Source organism: Phyllobates terribilis, unplaced genomic scaffold, assembly GCF_046119375.1.
Source record: "Phyllobates terribilis strain yellow unplaced genomic scaffold, ASM4611937v1 Scaffold_10__3_contigs__length_209671492, whole genome shotgun sequence".
Taxonomy (NCBI): Eukaryota; Metazoa; Chordata; class Amphibia; order Anura; family Dendrobatidae; genus Phyllobates; species Phyllobates terribilis.
In genome coordinates, this window is record NW_027362770.1 from 42,873,569 (window position 1) to 42,895,941 (window position 22,373).

Below are 22,373 nucleotides of genomic sequence, written 5' to 3' on the forward strand. Positions count from 1 at the left end.
CCCTGTGAAAATAAACAAAATTTGGTCTAAAGTAACATTTTTGTGAAAAAAGTTAAATGTTAATTTTTTTCTTCTACATTCCAAAAATTCCTGTGAAGCACCTGAAGGGTTAATAAAGTTCTTGAATGTGGTTTTGAGCACCTTGAGGGGTGCAGTTTTTAGAATCGTGTCACTTTTGGGTATTTTCTGTCATAAAGACCCCTCAAAGTGACTTCTAATATGATGTGGTCCCTAAAAAAATGTTTTTGTAAATTTTGTTGGAAAAATTAGAAATCGCTGGTCAACCTTTAACCCTTATAGCTCCCTAACAAAAAAAAATGTTGGTCCCAAAATTGTGCTGATGTAAAGTAGACATGTGGGAAATGTTATTTATTAACTATTTTATGTGACATATCTCTCTGATTTAAGGGCATGAAAATTCAAAGTTTAAAAATTGCAAAATTTTCAAAATTTTCGCCAAATTTCCGATTTTTTCACAAATAAACGCAAGTGATATCGAATAAATTTTACCACTATCATGAAGTACAATATGTCATGAAAAAACAGTCTCAGAATCAGGTGGATCCGTTGAAGCGTTCCAGAGTAATTACTTCATAAAGTGACAGTGGTCAGAATTGAAAAAATTGGCCCGGTCACGAAGGCAAAAACAGGCTCTGGTGCAACGTGGTTAAAAGATAAAATGTGGCCTGCTTTATGTAGAACTGTAATAACAGAAAAAAATCGATATTTTACTGTGGATGAGCCTTGGATACAGAAGAAACTCAGCACAAAAGAATTATAACCTCAGACATGGCCTACTTCTTGGAGCAAGAGAGTAAAAGAACAAATTTATATTTTATCATGTGTACCCCTGTGTGGAGAACAATATTTGCACCAAAAAATGTAAAGATGAAATGTAGCCTGCTTTATATACTACGGTAGTAAAAAAAAATGATTTTATCATGTGTACCCCAGTGTGGAGAACAATATCTGCACCAAAGAATAGAAAGATGAAATGTGGCCTGCTTTAGGTAGCATGATAGTAAGAAAACCAATTTCGATTTTATCATGCATACCGCTGTAAGGAGAACAATATCAGCACCCATAAATTTCAAACTGACATCTGGCCTGCTGTATGACGTTACAAATAGAAGAAAGTATTTTTTTTACTGTGGATGAGGCCTGTATAACATAGAATATGTTATGGGACTGGGATATGGAACCATTGTGCCATGGAGCAAAGTGGCCTGGAGGGGCATAACTAGGGACCTCACCCTGACCGACCTCGGATGAACAGCGCCTAATCGACTCAGTGAACCAAGGAAGGACCGGGAAGGTGGGCCAGGTGCTACTCTGGGACTGACTTCGGGTGAAGGGCAGGTGACCCCGAAGAGACTGCAGGCAGGCACAGGCTGGCACGGCAGATAGACAGACCCAGATGGTAGATAGGCAGACAGGCACGGCTGATAGACAGGTTGGCGGGCACGGCTGAAAGACAGGCTGGCGGACACAGCTGAAAGACAGGCTGGTGGGCACGGCTGAAAGTCAGGCAAGTAGGTGGCGGTACACGCACTGGGACCTGAGAACTGACAAGAGGGTTTTAACAACAAACTTTCAACATTGCACAGGCACCTCCATGTTGGAAGAGGTGCCTTAAATAGTTATTGTTGCCCGGCCATTGGCGTCTCGGCCTGGGGAGAGGAGCAAGAGACAGAGACACCAGCGCTACAGAATATATGCTCCAAACAATTTCAAACTGAGATCTCCCCTACTGTATCACGTTAGTCACAGAAGAAAGCATTTTTTTGTGTGGATGAGGCCTGTATAACAATGAAGATTTGCTCCAAGAAATTTCAAACTGACATCTAGCCTGCTGTATCAACTTAGTAACAGAAGAAAGCATTTTTATTACTGTGGATGAAGCCTGTATAACATAGAAGATATGCTCCAATAAGTTTCAAACTCAGATCCAGCCTGCTGTATCACATTAGTAGCAGAAGAAAGTATTTTTTTACTGTGGATGAGGCCTATATAACATAGAAGATATGCTCCAAACAATTTCAAACTGGCATCTAGCCTGCTGTATCACGTTAGTAACGGAAGAAAGTATTTTTTTAGTGTGGATGAAGCCTGTATACAATAGAATATATGCTCCTAGAAATTTCAAATTCACATCTAGTCTCCTTTATCATGTTAATAACAGAAGAAAATATGTTTTACTGTGGATGAGGCCTGTATACAATAGAATATATGCTTCAAGAAATTTCAAACTCAGATCTAGATTTTTTTACTCTCCACCAGCTCTGCATACAGCTGAATTTCACCGCCACAAAATGACAAGGTGGAAAATGGCATCCTATATCATGTTTGTCACAGAAAAAGATAGTTGTTTTTACTCTGCACCAGCTCTGCACACAGCTGAATTTCAGCGACACTATATGACAAGGTGAGATATGGCATGCTGTATCACATTTGTCACAGAAAAATATAGATTTTTTTACTCTGTATGAACTCTGCATACAGCTAAATTTCAACCCCACAAAATGACAAGGTGAGATATGGCTTGCTATATCACATTATCAACTGGAAAAAATATAAAGGTGTACTCGTACATGGAGCACAATAGGAACAGTGTACAACAGACTTTTATGAAATGTGCCCTCCTGTCTTTGTCTGGACCTCACTAATGGCACAAGAAAAAAAAATCAGCTTGAAGGTAGATTTCACAGCCTCACAGGAAACTAGCTATCTAAACTATCAGACTTAGAAGCAACAGCCCAGCTAACTGGCTAAAATCTCTAATGAATCCAGAAGCAGAACAGGAGCACCCTCTCTAATCTCTTATAGTCACAAAATGTCATTAAAAGAACATGGCCGCTCTTTATATAGAGAGGGACATGTGATTTCAGCAGCCCATGGCACAAGCCCTTGTGTCTGGACATTGTGGATGGTTCCTACACCCTTGCACACATAAAGTTAGGGAAAAAGAAAAAAGATTACAAGCACGCCGCTCCTCTGAGCTCTCCCCACCCCCTTTCCTCATCAAACACATCTCCCCCGCTCATCATACACCACCACTATCTTAGCCAAAGTGATAAAAATACTTTAGTGGCAGCACAATAATTTCCCGCACTTTTACCGAATTTTGCCTGATGACACTTTGTTTCAGTATTGCAGCATACACTGGGATTCTTAAATGAAGTGTCATGAAAGAGGAAGTAGTAGAAAAAAAAATCTGTTTGATTGTGTAGTGAAGGAAGGATAGGGTATTCTTAATTAGAATATATTAGAAAAAAATTACATTATGGCATTAAATATAGATTAAGATGGAAATATAATTTAGTTTCGGACCACCCCTTTAAACAATGTGCACTACGCGATCTGTCCCATATTATTTAGCATTTCCTGTTGTTATATATAGCGCTGTTCCTTATTACATAGCATTGCTTTAGGTATACCGCCGTCCCGTATTATATAGCGTCCTCTTGTTTTATATATAGCTCTGTTTTTTATTACATAGTATCCTGTATTATTTACAGTGTGGTTATTGGCGACGAGGGCGTGCGGGCCACAGACCATGTGCAGTGCTGGCTGAGGTATATTGATGATGTTCTATTCTTTGAGCACTAGGGAGGAGTTCGACACCTTCATGGGGGAGCTGAATGAGAATTCGCTGAGTATTAGACTCACTTACAAATGCGACACTCGCCGGATCGACTTTCTGGACATCAGTCTAGAGGTGGATGACGATGCCTCCCTCCAGACTGATGTCTTCAGGAAGAGTACTTCGGTGAACTCTCTTCTTCATGCCTCCTCTGCTCATCATGGCTCTACCATCAGGGCCGTCCCGGTCAGTCAATTCCTCTGGATGGGACGGATATGCTACACGGAGGAACGTTTCCATAATCAAGCAAATGATCTAAGGGAGAGGTTCTCCCAAAGAGGATATATTAAAAATAGCATTAGCATTAGGAATGGCTTCAATACAATAGAAGGGATGGATCTGGCCAGATGGTCAGGTTCATCTCGACATATAACCACTAGTGGGAGACAATGAGGTTGGTTATGAGTAAATACTGGCCTATCCTCAGGACAGAATCGTGTCTGGCAGATTGCTTGGGGACAGCACCCTCGATGACTTCACGGCGTAGTAGAAATCTAAAAGATCTTCTTGTTCGCAGCCACTATGCCCCCACAGTACCTGGTCTTTTTGACTCCCGACGGCACCTTGTTAGCTGTTTCCCATGTGGCCACTTTGTGGCCTGCACTAATATTATTCGAACTACCACTTTTTGTTCTGTTGATGGGAAACGTCAGTTCGACATTATATCACTTGTGGCACCACACATGTGTTATATTATGCTACGTGTGGGTGTCCCAAGGTTTATGTCAGACTGACGTCCAGGGAGTTGCGAATCAGGAACAGGGAGCACATTCGTGACATAGTGGCTGCAGGATCAGTAACTGATATGTCAACTTTGAAAACATTACCACGCCATTTTGGGCTATTTCACAACTGTAGTGCTAAATCATTAACTGTCAGGGGGATTGATGTGGTGAAAGGTGGAATTAGAGGAGGTAACCTTAAGAAAATGCTCACCCAAAAAGAGATGCGGTGGATTAGCACAATAGGGTCTATTGTACGATCTTAATGAGACTATTAGTTTCTCAACATTCCTGTGGACATGCATTGCTGCTCTAAGTTATTTTATGTAGATTCCCTTTTCTTGTCTTTCTGTTTCTTTTATGTCTTTTATTCACATTGATGATATACCTATTTATTATATTATCATATTCCCAATCTGACAGTTATCCTTTATTCAGTCTGATGTCCTTTGAAAATGGAGTCATCATATACTAAAGAAATCTTCTGCTGTGGGGACTTCGGCATCTGTAAAACCATGTTATTACTGTGGACTTATCCAGATACTTATTGTTATAATGTGGATCTGCTTTCTAATTAGCTATTATTATATTGTAATGTGTACAAATAAGCACAGATGTGGCCTCCTCACTTTGGTTTGTTATTAGGTCATTAGTGGTGCAGTGCATGTGCGTTTCCCTGTCCTTGTGCTCCGTGCTCTCTGGGGCATCTGTGTCTGCTGCACGCTTGCGCATGTGCCATGATGACGCGTCCTGGCTCCCGTGCACGCGCAGGGGTAGGGACGTCACCGGCGACTTGCTGGGACGCATGGGACAGGGCGCGTAAGCGAAACTATGCACCACCTGAGAGGGGGTGGCTCCTATGTGAGCACATGACTCACAAGTCCCAGGTCCTGGCCTTCAGTTTGACTAATAATTAGGCTCGCATGCGCCCGTTTGTCTGTTGCTATTCGCCAGTATTTACTATGTGACACGCTGTCACAGAGATTTAAGGGTCATGTCAGCTAGGTTACACATATCCCCCATGATGAAGCGGTGAACACAACACAGCGAAACGCGCGTAGGTGTCCATGAGGGGGATTTGTCTCTTGCTGCTGGCCACGTCTCCATTTCTGAGGTCTGTTTTTGTACTTTTGATACAGCTGTTTGTTTAATATTTAAGGGAGCACGGTGCCTGCCGTGTATCAGTTAGGACACCTGGGCACTTATGTGACATACAGTTCTGAGGGGATTTATATACATATTGTACTTTTTTTCTCAGGTGTCCATTTGGATATGGTATCCATGTTCCCCCTTCTGTAATTGTCATTTAGACTGATGGCAACTTGTATTTTTGACAGCCTCATATTATACTAAATATGGATATTTTGTGGCACTGTCACTTTACATGTCTCCTGTCTTTTTGTATTTTGTGTGTTTTTTGTACAATATATTTTTTAATACTACTTACTATCATTATAGTGCTGTTATTTGTAGCTCTTTACATAAGGAGAAAAATTTTGCCCGGCGTGTGTAGCACACTGCTGTCTTTGTCATCGTTACATCTGCACATGTGCACAAGTGTGTTAATCACATGACCTATGACATGATTTCTCAAAGGCGATCATGTGATCACATGATACATCAGGTGCTGAGGGGGCCCACACACTGTAAACTGCCCGGGGCCCTGGCTACTCTTAATCCGCCCCTGGTCACTCTCCACATTGGCTCAGTCTAAATTCCAAATCAGTATTTTTTTGGAGCATTCGAGGAAGCCACAGTACCCAGAGGGCATCCAGTCAAACATCAGGAGAACATACTTGGTGGGATTTGAATGCAGGGTTACTTTCCTTGGACGTATGGTATGTTGGAAAAGAGAAAAAAATGGAAACACAGCAGCTCAATTGTGTTTTAAGATTTATGCAGTTTATGTCTCCCTAGGCAATGGAACTGAATAGCATACTGTTTTTCTTGTTATTTTTGTGTTGTGGAATCATAATATTATATACAAATAATAGTGTTATTAAAGAGAACCGGTCACCATGAAAATGCAGTCCAATCTGCAGGCACCCTGTTATAGTGCTGGGGGAGAAGAGTAGATTCATATATAGTTTTGTGAGAAAAGATTCAGTAAAACCTCTGTTTTCATCATTTATACACTGCGCCGGGCTTTTTGGTCCAGTGGGCGGTCTTATCAGTGACTGACAACTTTATTTATATAACTCTGCATATTGAAAAAGTTGTCAGTCACTGATAAGACCGCCCACTGGACCAAAAAGCCCGGAGCAGAGTATAAATGATGAAATGACTTATAAGGTTATACTGAATATTTTCTCACTGAACTATATAGCAAACTCCTCAGCTCCCCCTGCCCTACAATTGTATGTGTATAATTCACATGCTACTTAAGAACACTAATAGGAGCTTACTTTCAACTATGAATTTTTTGCTAACTTAAAGAATAAACCATAACTCCTTCACTTATTTACACTACCCAATCTTATAGTAAGATTCAATCTAGAGTCCGAAGAATGTAGTATTTGTTCTGCCCACGATCAGCACCAGGACAGGATGTCACACTGGCATAGGGCTGATTCAAAAGTTCACTATGGGATCCTGGCTCCTCTGTATGCAGCTCTGTACTGAATTGCATTTTTCTCACAGACAATGTCAGTGTGTGGGAAAAAAAGGAGTGGTAGATGCAAGAATGTCTAGAGAAAAGGGTCGATAGTGACTTGTAGGATTGCTGCTTCCAACAGGTGGCGTTATAGCATTCAAGTCCTTTTGCTCTCTGAAGAGGCAATTTGAATATTACATTTCCCAGAGGAGCATTGCACGGAGAGTAAGCCTCCAGAGCTGATATGTCACTCTCCACAAGGAGAAACGTTACCCCTTAGATCCCCTGTCTTTCACTCTCACCTAGCCAAATCAGTTCTCATACTTTGCACTGATGAGGGGCAATAATCTGAAACACCGTGTCTGCAGATTGAGATTCTGATTTGGCTTTTATCCTAACTCATATAGCAAGACTCGTTAAAGGGTTGAAAGTGACTTGTGGGATTGCTGCTTCCAACAGGTGGCACTATAGAGTTCAAGTCATCTTCCTCTCTGAAGAGGCAATTTGCATAGAGAAAATAGGGAATGCCTGCTGAAATCTAATCTCGAAGTTCCACAATTAAGTATGGAAGAGTTAACAAGTTGAAAATAATCAATTCAAAAGTACGCCAAACAATTTCCATTCTATGAAAATGGAACCCAACAAGTGTAATAAAAGAAATTCAACATTTCCTACCTGAAGAAGCAGATTGGGTTTGCATTTGCAGCTTTATCTTTACCAGGTCAACAGGCCCACCAATCCCCACAGAAACACATCCAGCTAACATGCTTGCAAAAGTCAAGTCTATAAAGTCCGGAAGATTTTTTCGGGTTGTATCTCGATGCTGACTAATAAATCTCTGGGCATTGCTGAAGACACCAAACACTACTGAGTTGTAAATCGCAATACTAGCCAAAGGGAAGGACATTCCTTTAAAAAATCCAGCAACCTAGAAGAAAAATGCAAAAACAATTTTGACAATTGGAAAAACTACACAGCACATTACATAAACACACAAGCCCAAATTCATCAGTGTTTACTGACGTAAAACACTTTGTAGCCAATTTCTTGCACAATGCAAGGTTGTGCAAACATGTTGCGACTTTTGGCATTTTCACGCCACATTAGGTTAGATCAGCCAAAGCGGGTGAACCTGGTGAGAATTCGGGGCGTGCTTGTCTAATTTGTGACGAGTTTGTGGCGCAAGTTACACCACGAATCTCACTTCAGGTTCTGGAGTAAGATTTGTGGTGAGGCTCACAGAAGCAAATGCCCCTTTTAAGATGTGGCTGATTCATTGCTCCTCTCTATGAATCAAGAGCATCTGACCCCACCACATCCCTCACCAAGACCACATGAACAACTCTGGTCTTAATGAATCTGTGCCAGAATTTTGATACAATTTGCTATTTAACTACGTAGCTTTTTTAACATTTTAGTCCTGTATCTAATATGGCTGCCCGTTAATGTCCATCTTAATCTCGTAACATTCTTTGGATAGTGAGAATTTGTACAGGAATATGTTCTCCACAGAATTTTCAAAATGGAAATGAACTCCCATTATGAATATGGGATGGAGGTAACAGGATTTGTTGTCCCTGGTGCTTAGGAGTGGGTTACCTCTATATGCACCCTGTAAATGATAGAGTTAAATAATCACATTCTCTGCAACCACGTAAATGTTTAATTAGGTTGTTAACTTTGTAGCTAAGCTCTTTTAACCTTTTCCCTTTCAGGATCGTTGGATAAAACAGAAAAGGGGTCTACTTTTGCTATTGTGTCCATATTTAAAGTACAAAAAAGAGAGAAGAAATGCAACATAACGGGATCTCAATACAAATAATATTTTTATTTTTATTATACAAGCGAGCCACAACACAGACAATTAAAACCCACAAACAACATGTCAAATAGCCCAAAATCAGGCTAAGACATCTCCAAACCACAGTCACATAGGTATATGATAAATCTATATATATAATCGTCTTATCCAGTCTGTCTGTCTGTCTTTCTGTCTGTCTGTCCTGGAAATCCCGCGTTGCTCATTGGTCTGGCAGCGGCCAATCAGCAACGCGGGATTTCTGAAAAAAGATGGCGGCCGTTAGCGGGTCATCTGCGGGACGAAGCTCAGCGGCGATGCAGCCGGGAGATGACCGGTGCGAGGCGCTCATCTCCCGGCCGGTACCAGCAGAAGGACCTTGACCGCCGGACCCATCTGCGGGACGGAGATGCAGCCAGGAGATGAGCGGCACGAGGCGCTCATCTCCCTGCCGGTAGCAGCGGAAGGACTCCGACCGCCAGCGCCGCTGACCTCCATGCGGAAGGGGGGAGGGGAGCGGTGCTGCGGGTCGGGATACTTCTGCTGCGAGCGCCCGCTCATGTCCCGGGTCCTCGCTACGGAAGTAGCCGCACAGGCAGCGCCGCTCCCCGGTCCTCACCAAGACGATTCGATGATTGGTCGCGGTCTTCGGACCCGACCAATCACTGATCTTACCGCAAAAGTTAAACACCGCTGTGCTGATTGGTCGCGGACGCTGCCCGCGACCAATCACCGATTTGGGCGCCACATTTAAATATCGGTCGCGACTAATCACCGATCTTGGCTCCACATTTAAACACCGCTGTGCTGATTGGTCACCAACGCTGGCCGCGACCAATCACCGATTTTAGCGCCACATTTAAATAGCATCCGCGACCAATCAGCACAGCGGTGTTTAAATGTGGAGCCAAGATCGGTGATTGGTTGCGGACGCTATTTAAATGTTGCGCCCAAATCGGTCATTGGTCGCGCCCAGCGTCGGCGACCAATCAGCACAGCGGTGTTTAAATGTGGCGCCAAGATCGGTGATTGGTCGCGGCCGATATTTAAATGTGGCGCCCAAATAGGTGATTGGTCGTGGGCAGCGCCAGCGACCATTCACCGATTTTGAACACAAATGTCCGGAACTTTGTAACACCATGCGGGTACTGTGGGGACATCAGCGGCTAGGGAGTCAAGGGAGGACCGGGGAGCGGCGCTGCGGGTCGGGATACTTCTGCTGCGAGCGCCCGCTCATGTCCCGGGTTCTCGCAGCGGAAGTATCCGCACAGGCAGCGGCGCTGACATCCATGCGGCTAGGGTGTGAAGGGAGGACCGGAGAGCGGCGCTGACATCCAATTGGTCGCGGCCGCTATTTAAATGTGGCGCACAAATCGGTGATTGGTCGCGGTCTTGGCCCGCGGCCAATCACTGATCTTGCCGCAAAAGTTAAACACTACTGTGCTGATTGGTCGCGGACGCTGCCCGCGACCAATCACCGATTTGGGTGCCACATTTAAATAGCGTCCGTGACCAATCAGCACAGCGGTGTTTAAATGTGGCGCCAAGATCGGTGATTGGTCGAGGCCGATATTTAAATGTGGCGCCCAAATCGGTGATTGGTCGCGGCCAGCGCCCGCGACCAATCAGCGATTTTGAACACAAATGTACAGAGCTTAGTAACACCATGCGGCTACTGTCGGGAGATCAGCGGCTAGGGTGTCAAGGGAGGACCGGGGAGCGGCGCTGTGGGTTGGGATACTTCTGCTGCGATCGGCCGCTCATCTCCCAGCTGCTCGCAGCGGAAGTAGCCGTACAGGCAGCGGCGCTGACATCCATGCGGAAAGGAGGACCGCGGAGCGGCGCTGCGGGTCGGGATACTTCTGCTGCGAGCAGTCGCTCATCTCCCGGCTTATCGCAGCTGAAGTAGCCGCACAGGCAGCGGCGCTCCCCGGTCCTCACCAATACGATTCCGCTCCCCGGTCCTCACCAATACGATTCCCTGATTGGTCGCGGTCTCCGCACCCGACCAATCAGTGATCTTGGTGCAAAATTCAAACAACGCTGTGCTGATTGGTCGCGGCCACTGCCCGCGACCAATCACCGATTTGGGCGCCACATTTAAATAGCGGCCGCGACCAATCACCGATTTGTGCGCCACATTTAAACACTGCTGTGCTGATTGGTCGCGAACGCCAGACGCGACCAATCAGCGAGATTTGCGCCAAATTTAAACAACGCTATGCTGATTGGTCGCCATTGCGAGCCGTGACCAATCAGCGAGATTGGCACCAAATTTAAATAATGCTATGCTGATTGGTCGCGGACGCTGCCCGCGACCAATCAGCGATTTTGGCGCCACATTTAAACACTGCTGTGCTCATTGGTCGCGGACGCCAGCCGCAACCAATCAGCGAGATTGGTGCAAAATTTAATCAACGCTATGCTGATTGGTCGCGGACTCCAGCCGCGACCAATCAGCGAGATTGGCGCCAAATTTAAACAGCGCTCTGCTGATTGTTCGCAGTTCCCAGCCGCAACCAATCAGTGAGATTGGCGCCAAATTTAAACAACGCTCTGCTGATTGGTCGCGTACGGCAGCCCCGACCAATCAGCAATTTTGGTGCCAAATTTAAACAACACTCTGCTGATTGGTCGCGTTCGCTGGCCGCAACCAATCAGCATTATTGGCGCCAATTTTAAACCACGCTCTGCTGATTAGTTGCGACCGCCGGCCGTGACCAATCTGCGATATAGGCGCCAAATTTTAACACCGCTTTGCTGATTGGTCCCGGTCGGCCGCATACATATTCTAGAATACCTGAAGCATTAGAATCGGGCCACCATCTAGTCTATATATATAATTGTCTTATCCCGTCTGTCTGTCTGTCTGTCCAGGAAATCCCGCATCGCTCATTGGTCTGGCGCTGTCTGTCCAGGAAATCCCGCGTCGCTCATTGGTCCGCCCGCGGCCAATCAGCGACGCGGGATTTCAGAAAAAAGTTGGCGGCCGTTACCGGCTCATCTGCCGGACGGAGGTCAGCGGCGATGCAGCTGGGAGATGAGCGGCGCTAGCAGCAGAACTACCCCGACCGGCGGCTCCGCTCTCCGGTCCTCGCTAATACGACGCTGATTGGTCGCAGCCACCGGACGCGACCAATCAGCGATATGGGCGGCAAATTTAAACGCCGCTCTGCTGCTTGGTCGCGGCCGCCGCCCGCGTCCAATCAGCGGTTTGGGCGACAAACTTAAACTCGCTCTCCAGTACTCACTGACACAGTTCTCTGATTGGTCGCGGCCGCCGGCCGCGACCAATCAGCGATATGGGTGGCAAATTTAAACGCCGCTCTGCTGATTGGTCGCGGTTGCTGGCCGCGACCAATCAGCGATTTTGGCGCCAAATTTAAACAACCTTCTGCTGATTGCGCCCGGTCGGCCGCATACATATTCTAGAATACCTGATGCGTTAGAATCGGGCCGCCATCTAGTAGTACATATATATAACTACACCATTCCATTCCAAAAGACCTCTAAAGTGCTAGTGCGTGTATGTAAACATACTGGTAAGCTGCCAATGAAAAAAGGTGCCAAATCCACTAATGGGAGAGTTGCACATGAAAAGGTTATATAACAAGCACAGTACTGTTGCCCACTAATTCAGAGGCCCTACAAAGACTATAAAGATAAATGGCAATTGAAAGTTAATACAATATGCCTGTCAGAAAAAATGCTGAAAACATGCATGCAAATAGTATACTCATGTGCACTGCAACAGCTGCCAGAGAAACGCAAGCACAAAATGAACAGAGTTCAAACAATCACACTAAAACCTATGTCCACAGCAGAATTCATGGGTGGATAGAGGATGGTAACCCCACGCGTATCGCCATAAAAGATGGCTTCGTCAGGGGAAGAGGATGCTGTGTACAAGGCCCACTAGAGTACATATATAGCCAAGATCAATCAGCACATGCGCAGGTAACTGCAAGTTGTGTAATGCCGCAGCCGCCCAAAATCGAATGGTAAGCAGGGAAAAAGGAAAAAAAAAAACACCCAAACTATATAGATATGGGGACAAGGACACAAAAGAATCTAATTATCTATTGAAGTGTACAGATGTCTACAGACTGAAGCTGTCACTGAGTAAACAGCACAGGTGTACCAGAAAAATAATAATAAAAAAAAGACAGAGAATACTTATATGACCCCAAACAATAAAGTAGGAGAGATATACTATTATTAAATTGAATTTCATACCTCAAAACATATACATCACTGATATAGCAAAAGAGGGGTATACAGCAAGAGAGCAGATACAATACAGAGGGTGGAAAATAATTCCACAATCTGACAAAGATATGTGATCACATATCGGGAAAAATAACAAAACGAAATAGTAAATAATAATGATAAAAAAAAAAAAAGATTATATAAATACAGAGGTATGGTACATACAGTCGCAAAAGTTTGACAATAAATGGCAAAAGCATATAAATGTGAGCTGGAAGGCAGAGAGTATGCAGGATATATCCAGGTTCTGCAGAGGTGAGGCCCAACAAAAGATGGAGAAGAATAAGAGCCAGATATTTTAATGGTAAAGGCATTCCCGGACTCATAGAACAAGATGCCACGGTTTCCACGAGAACCAGATCTCATCCAAGGTAAGTAGATAATAAATGGTTAAACTCTAAAAGAAAAGGAAAAAGTAGGCAAGAATGAGAAAAAACATAACACAACTTAAGATTGTTTATAAAAACCGGTGAAGAGGAGCTCCTCATTCAGACCACAGGGGCCAGGGTCTGTAAATTGTAAATCCATTTGCATTCACGACGAAGGAGTTCCTGTGTAGCAGAACCACCTCTGATACTCCCCGTTACCCCTCCAAGACCATGACCCTCAAACTACTACCTTTTGAACGGGGGGGACCAATCCCTGTAGCGCCATCCTTTTTTTCTGAGATTGTAGATTCTTCCTTCTGCCCCTCCTGGACCGCTTTCTTGATCGCAAGGAACATGAAATGGAACAAGAGATCATAGACTCATCCACAACCTCTGCTCTCCCTGGTCCCTCAGGTAACAGCCTACAGATTATTAACCTCTCTGATCGCATCCTTATGCCAGCTGAAACCTCCATTCTATCTAAGGGTCTATCTTTTTCCCCCATGAACCCACTTGACAAATTTGTACAAACCAAAGATCTTTACTTATTTTGTAGGCAATTGTCTTTGAAACTCCTATACCATCGTCCCACTCTGGAGGATTCTATACCAGAGGGTGACAGACAGGTGCTTCGCGATCTATTGGATATTCTGGCAGAAAGCGAGGCAGATGGGGACAACAATAAAGGCAGATTTCTAGGTAAGTTGCCCTCCCAGGCCACTCCTTCTTTCATATTATTCCCGGCCATCCAAATATTCTTTGAGAATGTTAGCAGGGAAATTCATGATCTTAGACAGCATAGACACAGGTATAATAATCTTTCTATTGAAGAAAGGAGGGCGTTGTCGAACCTTCACAGTATGGGACATGATCAAGGTATAGAGGCTGTCTCTTACTTTCTAGACATCCGTACTACAAGAGACAGGAAGCACGATTCTTTCATTTTAGAGCTGCTTCGTTTTATTCTTAAAAAAAAGCTATTTTATCTTTGACAGGACTTTCTACTTACAGTCAGGAGGTACCGCCATGGGGGCGAAGTGTGCCCCGGCCTATGCAAACATCTTTATGTGATGGTGGGAGGTCAACCATGTGTATACCCTGCCGGAATTCCGGTCTTATGTCCTCTGTTGGTTTCGCTACATAGACGACCTGTTTATGGTTTGGACAGGTACGGAGGTCGAATGTATCAAATTCATCGACCATTTGAATCAGAACTCATGGAATATCAAACTTACAGCTTTCTTGTCACCCCTCACTTTAGACTTTCTGGACTTGAGGATCTCCATCGAGGATACGCATCTCGTGACCACGCTGTATCGTAAGGCAACAGCTACTAACAGCTTATTGCATTTTTCAAGTTTCCACCCAGTCCATCTACGTCATGGCATTCCCAAAGGGCAATTTTTATGGGTCAGACGAAATTGCAGCTCTTTGGAGGATTTTCGTACTCAATCCCATGACCTCACCCAGAGATTTCAGGCTAGTGGTTACCCTAAAAAGGATTGTGGCACAGGCTTTTGAATATCCTCACCAACAGAGTCGCCCTGGATTACTGGAGTCACGGGTGAGGAAAACTGAAGGTACGATTACTACCTTCAATAACCAATGGTCTGATGTTTATCAGATGTTGGAGAAAAATTGGGGCATATTGATGAGTGAGCGTAACCTTTCCCCTTTCATTTCTACCAACCCCAGGATGATTGCCCGCAGAGCAAGTAACCTTAAAGATGTACTTACATCTAGCCATTTCAAAAGATCTACTCAGAGACTCACCTCGGGAGGGCAGCTAGTTGAATCATATCCCTGTGGGCACTGTAATGTATGTCCATTGAGGGTGGCCCAGGAGGGGATTTTGGTTCCTACAGTACCATCCCCGATTCGTTCAAAGGCTTATTTCAACTGCCGCCCCAAGAACCTGGTCTATTTATTGATCTGCGGATGCCCTAAGCTTTACAATGGGCAAACTACACAGGAGCTGCGTCAGCGGATACAGCAGCACCTCTCGGATATCTCTTTGGCAAGAAAGGATAAGGATAAAAGTAAGCCCACTACCTCTGTGGCTCGACATTTTCTCGATGTCCATAAAGGGGTGAGTAGTAGTTTGAGGGTCATGGTCTTGGAGGGGGTGACGGGGAGTATCAGAGGTGGTTCTGCTACACAGGAACTCCTTCGTTGTGAATCCAAATGGATTTACAATTTACAGCCCCTGGCCCCTGGTGGTCTGAATGAGGAGCTCCTCTTCACCAGTTTTTATAAACAATCTTAAGTTGTGTTATGTTTTTTCTCATTCTTGCCTACTTTTTCCTTTTCTTTTAGAGTTTACCCATTTATTATCTACTTACCTGGGATGAGATCTGGTTCTCGTGGAAACCATGGCATCTTGTTCTATGAGTCCTGGAATGCCTTTACCATAAAAAGATCTGTCTCTTATTCTTCTTCATCTTTTGTTGGACCTCACCTCTGCAGAACCTGGATATATCCTGCATACTCTCTGCCTTCCAGCTCACATTTATATGCTTTTGCCATTTATTGTCAAAACTTTTGCGACTGTATGTACCATATCTCTGTATTTATATATATATATATATATATTTTTTTTTTCTCATTATTATATACTATTTCATTTTGTTATTTTTCCCGATATGTGATCACATATCTTTGTCAGATTGTGGAATTATTTTCCACCTTCTGCATTGTATCTGCTCTCTTGCTGTATACCCCTCTTTTGCTATATCAGTTATGTATATGTTTTGAGGTATGAAATGCAATTTAATAATAGTATAGTTCTCCTACTTTATTGTTTGGGGTCATATACAGTACAGACCAAAAATTGTACATTCACACTGAAGGCATCAAAACTATGAATTAACACATGTGGAATTATATACTTAACAAAAAAGTGTGAAACAACTGAAAATATGTCTTATATTCTAGGTTCTTCAAAGTAGCCACCTTTTGCTTTGATGACTGCTTTGCACACTCTTGGCATTCTCTTGATGAGCTTCAAGAGGTAGTCACCGGAAATGGTTGTCACTTCACAGGTGTGCCCTGTCAGGTTTAATAAGTGGGATTTGTTGCCTTATAAATGGGGTTGGGACCATCAGTTGTGTTTTGCATAAGTCTTTTGGATACTCAGCTGATAGTCCTACTGAATAGACTGTTAGAATTTGTATTATGGCAAGAAAAAAGCAGCTAAGTAAAGAAATACGAGTGGCCATCATTACTTTAAGAAATGAAGGTCAGTCAGTCCGAAATCCGAAAAATTGGGAAAACTTTGAAAGTGTCCCCAAGTGCTCTGCTTCTGAGGATAAGTTTATCCGAGTCACCAGCCTCAGAAATCGCAGGTTAACAGCAGCTCAGATTAGAGACCAGGTCAATGCCACACAGAGTTCTAGCAGCAGACACATCTCTACAACAACTGTTAAGATAACGCAAAAAAAGCTCAAGCTAAAGCGGCCCAGCTTCAAAGGAAGATAGATAAAATTGTAGATAAAAGGTAAATTTTATTTCCAATCTTTAAAAACAACAAATAATTAAAAAATAATTAAAAAAACAGAGACCTTCGGGTTCCATCCATCAACATCATACATAAATAACAGGAAGCACAGCTTCTCAAAATAGATGCAAAAATAATATTATAACATAGCCCCATACAGTATCAAATCGCTCTATACCAGCCAGGGGTAACCAGGTAAATACGCCCAAAATTGTAGACTAAATGGCAATGCTGGACTCGGTTACTTATCTTAAGCATAAAAAGTGCAAAGTGCATATATCAGGGAAGTCCCCTTATTATGAATAGAGACAGCTAGATATAGATAAATAGATATAAGTAGATAGATAGTAAATCATAGCAGGACTAGAGGATATGTATATGTACTCACATGAGGAGGGATGGAACCTACCCCGACAACGCCGTTTCGCAAAGTGCTTCTCCAAGGGGGCGTGTATACATGTGTAGAATGTCTTGTTTAAGTATAGTGGTGATCAGCTGTTTGAGAGGCATGGTTGATGGGATAATACGGCGCTTGCGCTTACTACTAGGACTTCCGTTTCAACTCAAAGTGACTTCCGGGGTATAGCGCTCGACACGCATGCGGTGGAACGCATTGGTGTCTATTGCGCATAGCCGGAAGTCAGGCGGGTCCGTTCGTGCGCACGCTCACTCTCCATAACAGAATCCCCATATAGAGGTGGTGTGGTTGGAGGGAGGCGTGTCTATCGGGACATAGCGGCAGTAACTTCTAGGTATAGACGAAAGGCAAGAAAAAAAAGAGAGGAAATAAGCATATTGATGAAACAGTGTACAAGAAATGAGGTGATAATATGAAGTGATAAAATAAGGCAGTGTGATAAAGGAAAAATGTGTAAGAGAACCATATATCAATGGTAATATAAAAACATATGTTAATGGTAATACAAAACAGTGTACAGAAAGTGAGGTGGTAATATGAAGTGATAAATAAGGCAATGTGATAAGAGAAAAATGTGTAAAAGAACCATATATCAATGGTAATATAAAGACCATGTGTTAATAATAATACAAAATAAAAAAATATTGTAGTGAAAAGTGAAGAGAAATATAATAAAAATAAATACAGTGCAAAATATCTACAAAAGTAGAAAAATTATTCAGATACAAATAAATTACAAAGACCAAAATGTGAGTCCTAGAATATACATTATATTTCTAAATTTCTTGTGTTTTCTTGTCCTTTATCTTCATATTCGTGAAAAAAACAGGAACTGGGAAGAAAAGACTTCAGTCACCGCAACACATCTCCAAACATCAAGATGGAGGATCCACTCCAAGACCGTACCCACAGCAAGGATCAGCAATAAGTACTAAAAAAGGTAAGTACTAAAATTAAAACCATATAAAAACACAGGGAAGACATACACAGTAAAATGGTACCTCGCTGAAGAAAAGAGAAATGGTGCGGGCAGTATATATTATTATGTTAAAGTAATAAATAAGGTGATATAAAAAGATGGTAGACAAAACAAATAGATATAGCCATAAAAATGTAACTATAAAAAGGCAGAGAAGCCAAATTGTTCATTCAGGCCCTGAGGTGAAACAGTACCCAGTCTGAAAATCCATTTGCTTTCGAGTCTAGCAAGGGCTTGGCCCAAGTCACCACCCCTACTTCCCATGTCAATCTGATCAATGCCCTTTATTCTCAACCCCCTGGGATCACTATTATGGAACATTTTAAAGTGTCTGGGGAGAGTTCGTAGACCAGATATCTCATCCATATGAATCGATTTCTCGATGTCCAGTATATGTTCCCGAGTCCTTACCTTGAGCTCACGAGTAGTGAGGCCGATATAAACTTTTTTGCACGGACACTCGGCATAGTAAATGACACCCTTAGAATCACAGGAGAGGGTTTTTCTGATTTCATAAGTCCTACTGTTGTCATGATTGGAAAACTCAGTACTATTGATCATGTTCCTACAGGCCTTACATCTACCGCATTTGGTGAAGCCCGACCTCTTTCTACTAGATCCAGTGGCGCATTGACCCCTCTCGTAGTAGCTATGTACCAAGGAATCTTTAAGATTCCTTGATCGTCTAGCCACTGCTATGGGTTTGGGAGGTAGAATTTTCTGTAAGATTGGATCGGTCAGGAGTATATTCCAATGTTTCTTCAGAATGTCCATGAGCTCCGGCCATTGAACATTGTAGTCAGATATAAATCTGGCTACTTGCTGGTCATTCTCCCTTTTGCTTTTAGTCCCAAATAACAGTTGTTCTCTATTGGAATTTGCTGCTTTCTGATATCCAGTTTTAATATTCCTGTGGCTATACCCGTGGTCCTTAAAACGCCTAATGAGATCCTGAGAGTGTTGAAAGAAGGACTCATTATCGGAGCATATCCTCCTTATTCTGAGAAATTGTTCTGAGGGTATTCCCCTAATTGTAGAGGGAAGATGGGAGGACGAGCTATGCAGCAAGGAATTAGTGGCAGTCTCCTTCCTGTACACATCACTCATAATGTGACCATCACTGGAAGTCCATATGCGTAAGTCCAAAAAATGTACCTCTCTACCTTGTTGAAATGTAAGTTTAATGTTCAATTCATTCTGATTTAACCTTCGCATGAATCTATCCAGCTGCACAGAGGTGCCCTCCCAGATGAACCAGACGTCATCGATGAACCTCATCCACCCCTGTACGAGGTGGATGTCTTCGATGACGTCTCCCTGAAAGAGGCACCTTTCCCATGCTCCCAAAAACAAATTTGCATAGGAGGGAGCACACGAAGCCCCCATAGCAGTCCCCTGTTTCTGTAGAAAAATTTGCTTGTTAAAAATAAAGACATTATGCTCAAGGACAAATCTCAAAAGTGTTATAATCAGATTAGTAGTGGGTTCATCTATGCTGCTTTCCCTCAAAACGAGTGCTACAGCCCCAAGACCATCCTCATGCCTAATGGAGGAATATAGAGCCTCCACATCAGCTGTGACCATCACTGATCCAGGTTCAATCTGTAATGAATTTAATCTTCTCAAAGCTTCAGTAGTGTCTTTGATAAAAGAGGGAAGATTACGAACCAGAGGCTGCAAATAAAAATCAATGATGGTACAGATACTCTCACAAAGGTTCCCATTCCCAGAGATTATTGGTCTCCCAGGAGGGTCAAATTGATCTTTATGTAATTTGGGTAGTAAGTATAGAGCTGCCAATTTAGGTCGAGTTTTTTTCACTAAGTCAACTAATTTTTTGGGAATGATGTTGGCTTCAAAAGCTCTTTCGAGAATCATAGTCAACTCTGACTGGAATTGGGTCAATGGATTATAGCTCAATTTTTGATAATATTCTGGGTAGTTAAGAATTTTATGTGCCTGTTTTTCATAAAGGTGGATGGGCCAAATGACCACATTACCACCTTTATCAGCTGGCTTAATGACAACATTGGGTAAGTTTCTCAGCTGCTCAAGGGCCATTTTTTTCATCTCTATTAAGGTTCAACCTATTTCTAGGGCTATGTGGAAGTTTTTCAACCTCAGAGGTGACAATCTTAGTAAAGATGTCAACCGCTGAGCATGAAGATAAGGGGGGGGAAATTTTTGATTTCTTTAGTAGATGCACAGGAAACCTACCTCCACTACTAGGTGTGTTCTCAGCCTCCAACTCCTCCAGATCCTTAAGAGCCCTCTTTTCCATTTCAGTGGGAAAGAGGGAATCCAATTCAGGTTTGAAGTGAAGTTTCTGTAGTAGAATTTTTCTTGAAAACAGATGTAGGTCCTTCACCACCGTGAATTGGTCTAAGTGTGAAGAAGGTGAGAACGTTAAGCCCTTTTCCAAGACCCTAACCTGTGCATCTGAAAGTACATTATTGGACAAATTCACTACCTTTAAACGATCATTCTGTTTATTGGGTTTTCTTGTAAATATCTCGGGATATTTCTTCTGGTATCTGGTATTCGGCCTACTATGTTTGTCAATAATTTCTTCAGATTCACTGCACGAAGTGCTGGCCTCTGAATCAGTAGGTGACCCAATTGTAGAAGATGCTGCGTTTGATGCATTAGCATTCTTGCGTGTAGGTAGTTGCCATTTAAAGACCCTATTGTTTTCGTAATCTTGCAGGTCCCATACATACTTTTTGTGTTTAATTTTAACAATATCTTCCTCCCATTTATCAATGTCCTGTTCAATAGTCCTAAGGTAGATGTCTAGTCTTTCGGGACTAATCTCCTTCTGGAGATTCTTATGGAGATCCTCAATTTTATGGTCAATAACACTGAGAGATAGAGTATTTTTCTCAATAATGATTTTGAGGAACTCCAGGGAACAGGTAGTAGCAGCTTTTTTCCATCTATTAGTAAATTCAATTTCCTCTAGATTGAATGACGGATATACCTGCAATTATTTGTTGCTCATAATAATTTTCCAAAGTTGTTTTATTCCACCACACCTTTAATTTCCTCTGAACTTCATTTTTATACTGTATCATAAAGTCCCTATTCTCTTTTGCTATTTCCTGCGAGATACCAGGAACTGTTAAGAGGAGACTTTGTGCTGCAGGCCTTCATGGTAAAATAGCTGCTAGGAAACCACTTCTAAGGACAGGCAGCAAGCAGAAGAGACTTGTTTGGGCTAAAGAACACAAGGAATGGACATTAGACCAGTGGAAATCTGTGCTTTGGTCTGATGAGTCCAAATTTGATATCTTTGGTTCCAACCACCGTGTCTTTGTGTGACGCAGAAAAGGTGAACGGATGGACTCTACATGCCTGGTTCCCACCGTGAAGCATGGAGGAGGAGGTGTGATGGTGTGGGGGTGCTTTGCTGGTGACACTGTTGGGGATTTATTCAAAATTGAAGGCATACTGAACCAGTATGACTACCACAGCATTTTGCAGTGGCATGCTATTCCATCCGGTTTGCGCTTAATTGGACCATCATTTATTTTTCAACAGGACAATAACCCCAAACACACGTTCAGGCTGTGTAAGGGCTATTTGACCAAGCAGGACAGTGATGGGGTGCTACGCCAGATGACCTGGACTCCACAGTCACCAGACCTGAACCCAATCGAGATGGTTTGGGGTGAGCTGGACCGCAGAGTGAAGGCAAAAGGGCCAACCAGTGTTAAGCATCTCTGGGAACTCCTTCAAGATTGTTGGAAGACCATTTCCGGTGACTACCTCTTGAAGCTCATCAAGAGAATGCCAAGAGTGTGCAAAGCAGTCATCAAAGCAAAAGGTGGCTACTTTGAAGAACCTAGAATATAAGACATATTTTCAGTTGTTTCACACTTTTTTGTTAAGTATATAATTCCACATGTGTTAATTCATAGTTTTGATGCCTTCACTGGTTTTGATGGTGTCACTTTTGGGTATTTTCTGTCATAAAGGCCCCTCAAAGTCACTTCAAATGTGATGTGGTTCCTAAAAAAAATGGTTTTGTAAATTTTGTTGTAAAAATGAGAAATTGCTGGTCAACTTTTAACCCTTATAGCTCCCT

The 22,373-nt window shown here is 43.0% G+C and overlaps 1 protein-coding gene across 2 annotated transcripts in view; it reads right to left on the minus strand.

The window, feature by feature from the left end:
* SLC25A48 (solute carrier family 25 member 48) overlaps positions 1-22,373 on the minus strand; it is a 455,831-nt gene that overhangs the window by 280,271 nt on the left and 153,187 nt on the right. For both annotated transcript variants that reach the window (XM_073649535.1, XM_073649536.1), the window contains exon 4: positions 7,634-7,886. In XM_073649535.1, coding sequence (XP_073505636.1) covers positions 7,634-7,886 — 253 coding nt within the window. The remainder of the gene's footprint in view (positions 1-7,633; positions 7,887-22,373) is intronic.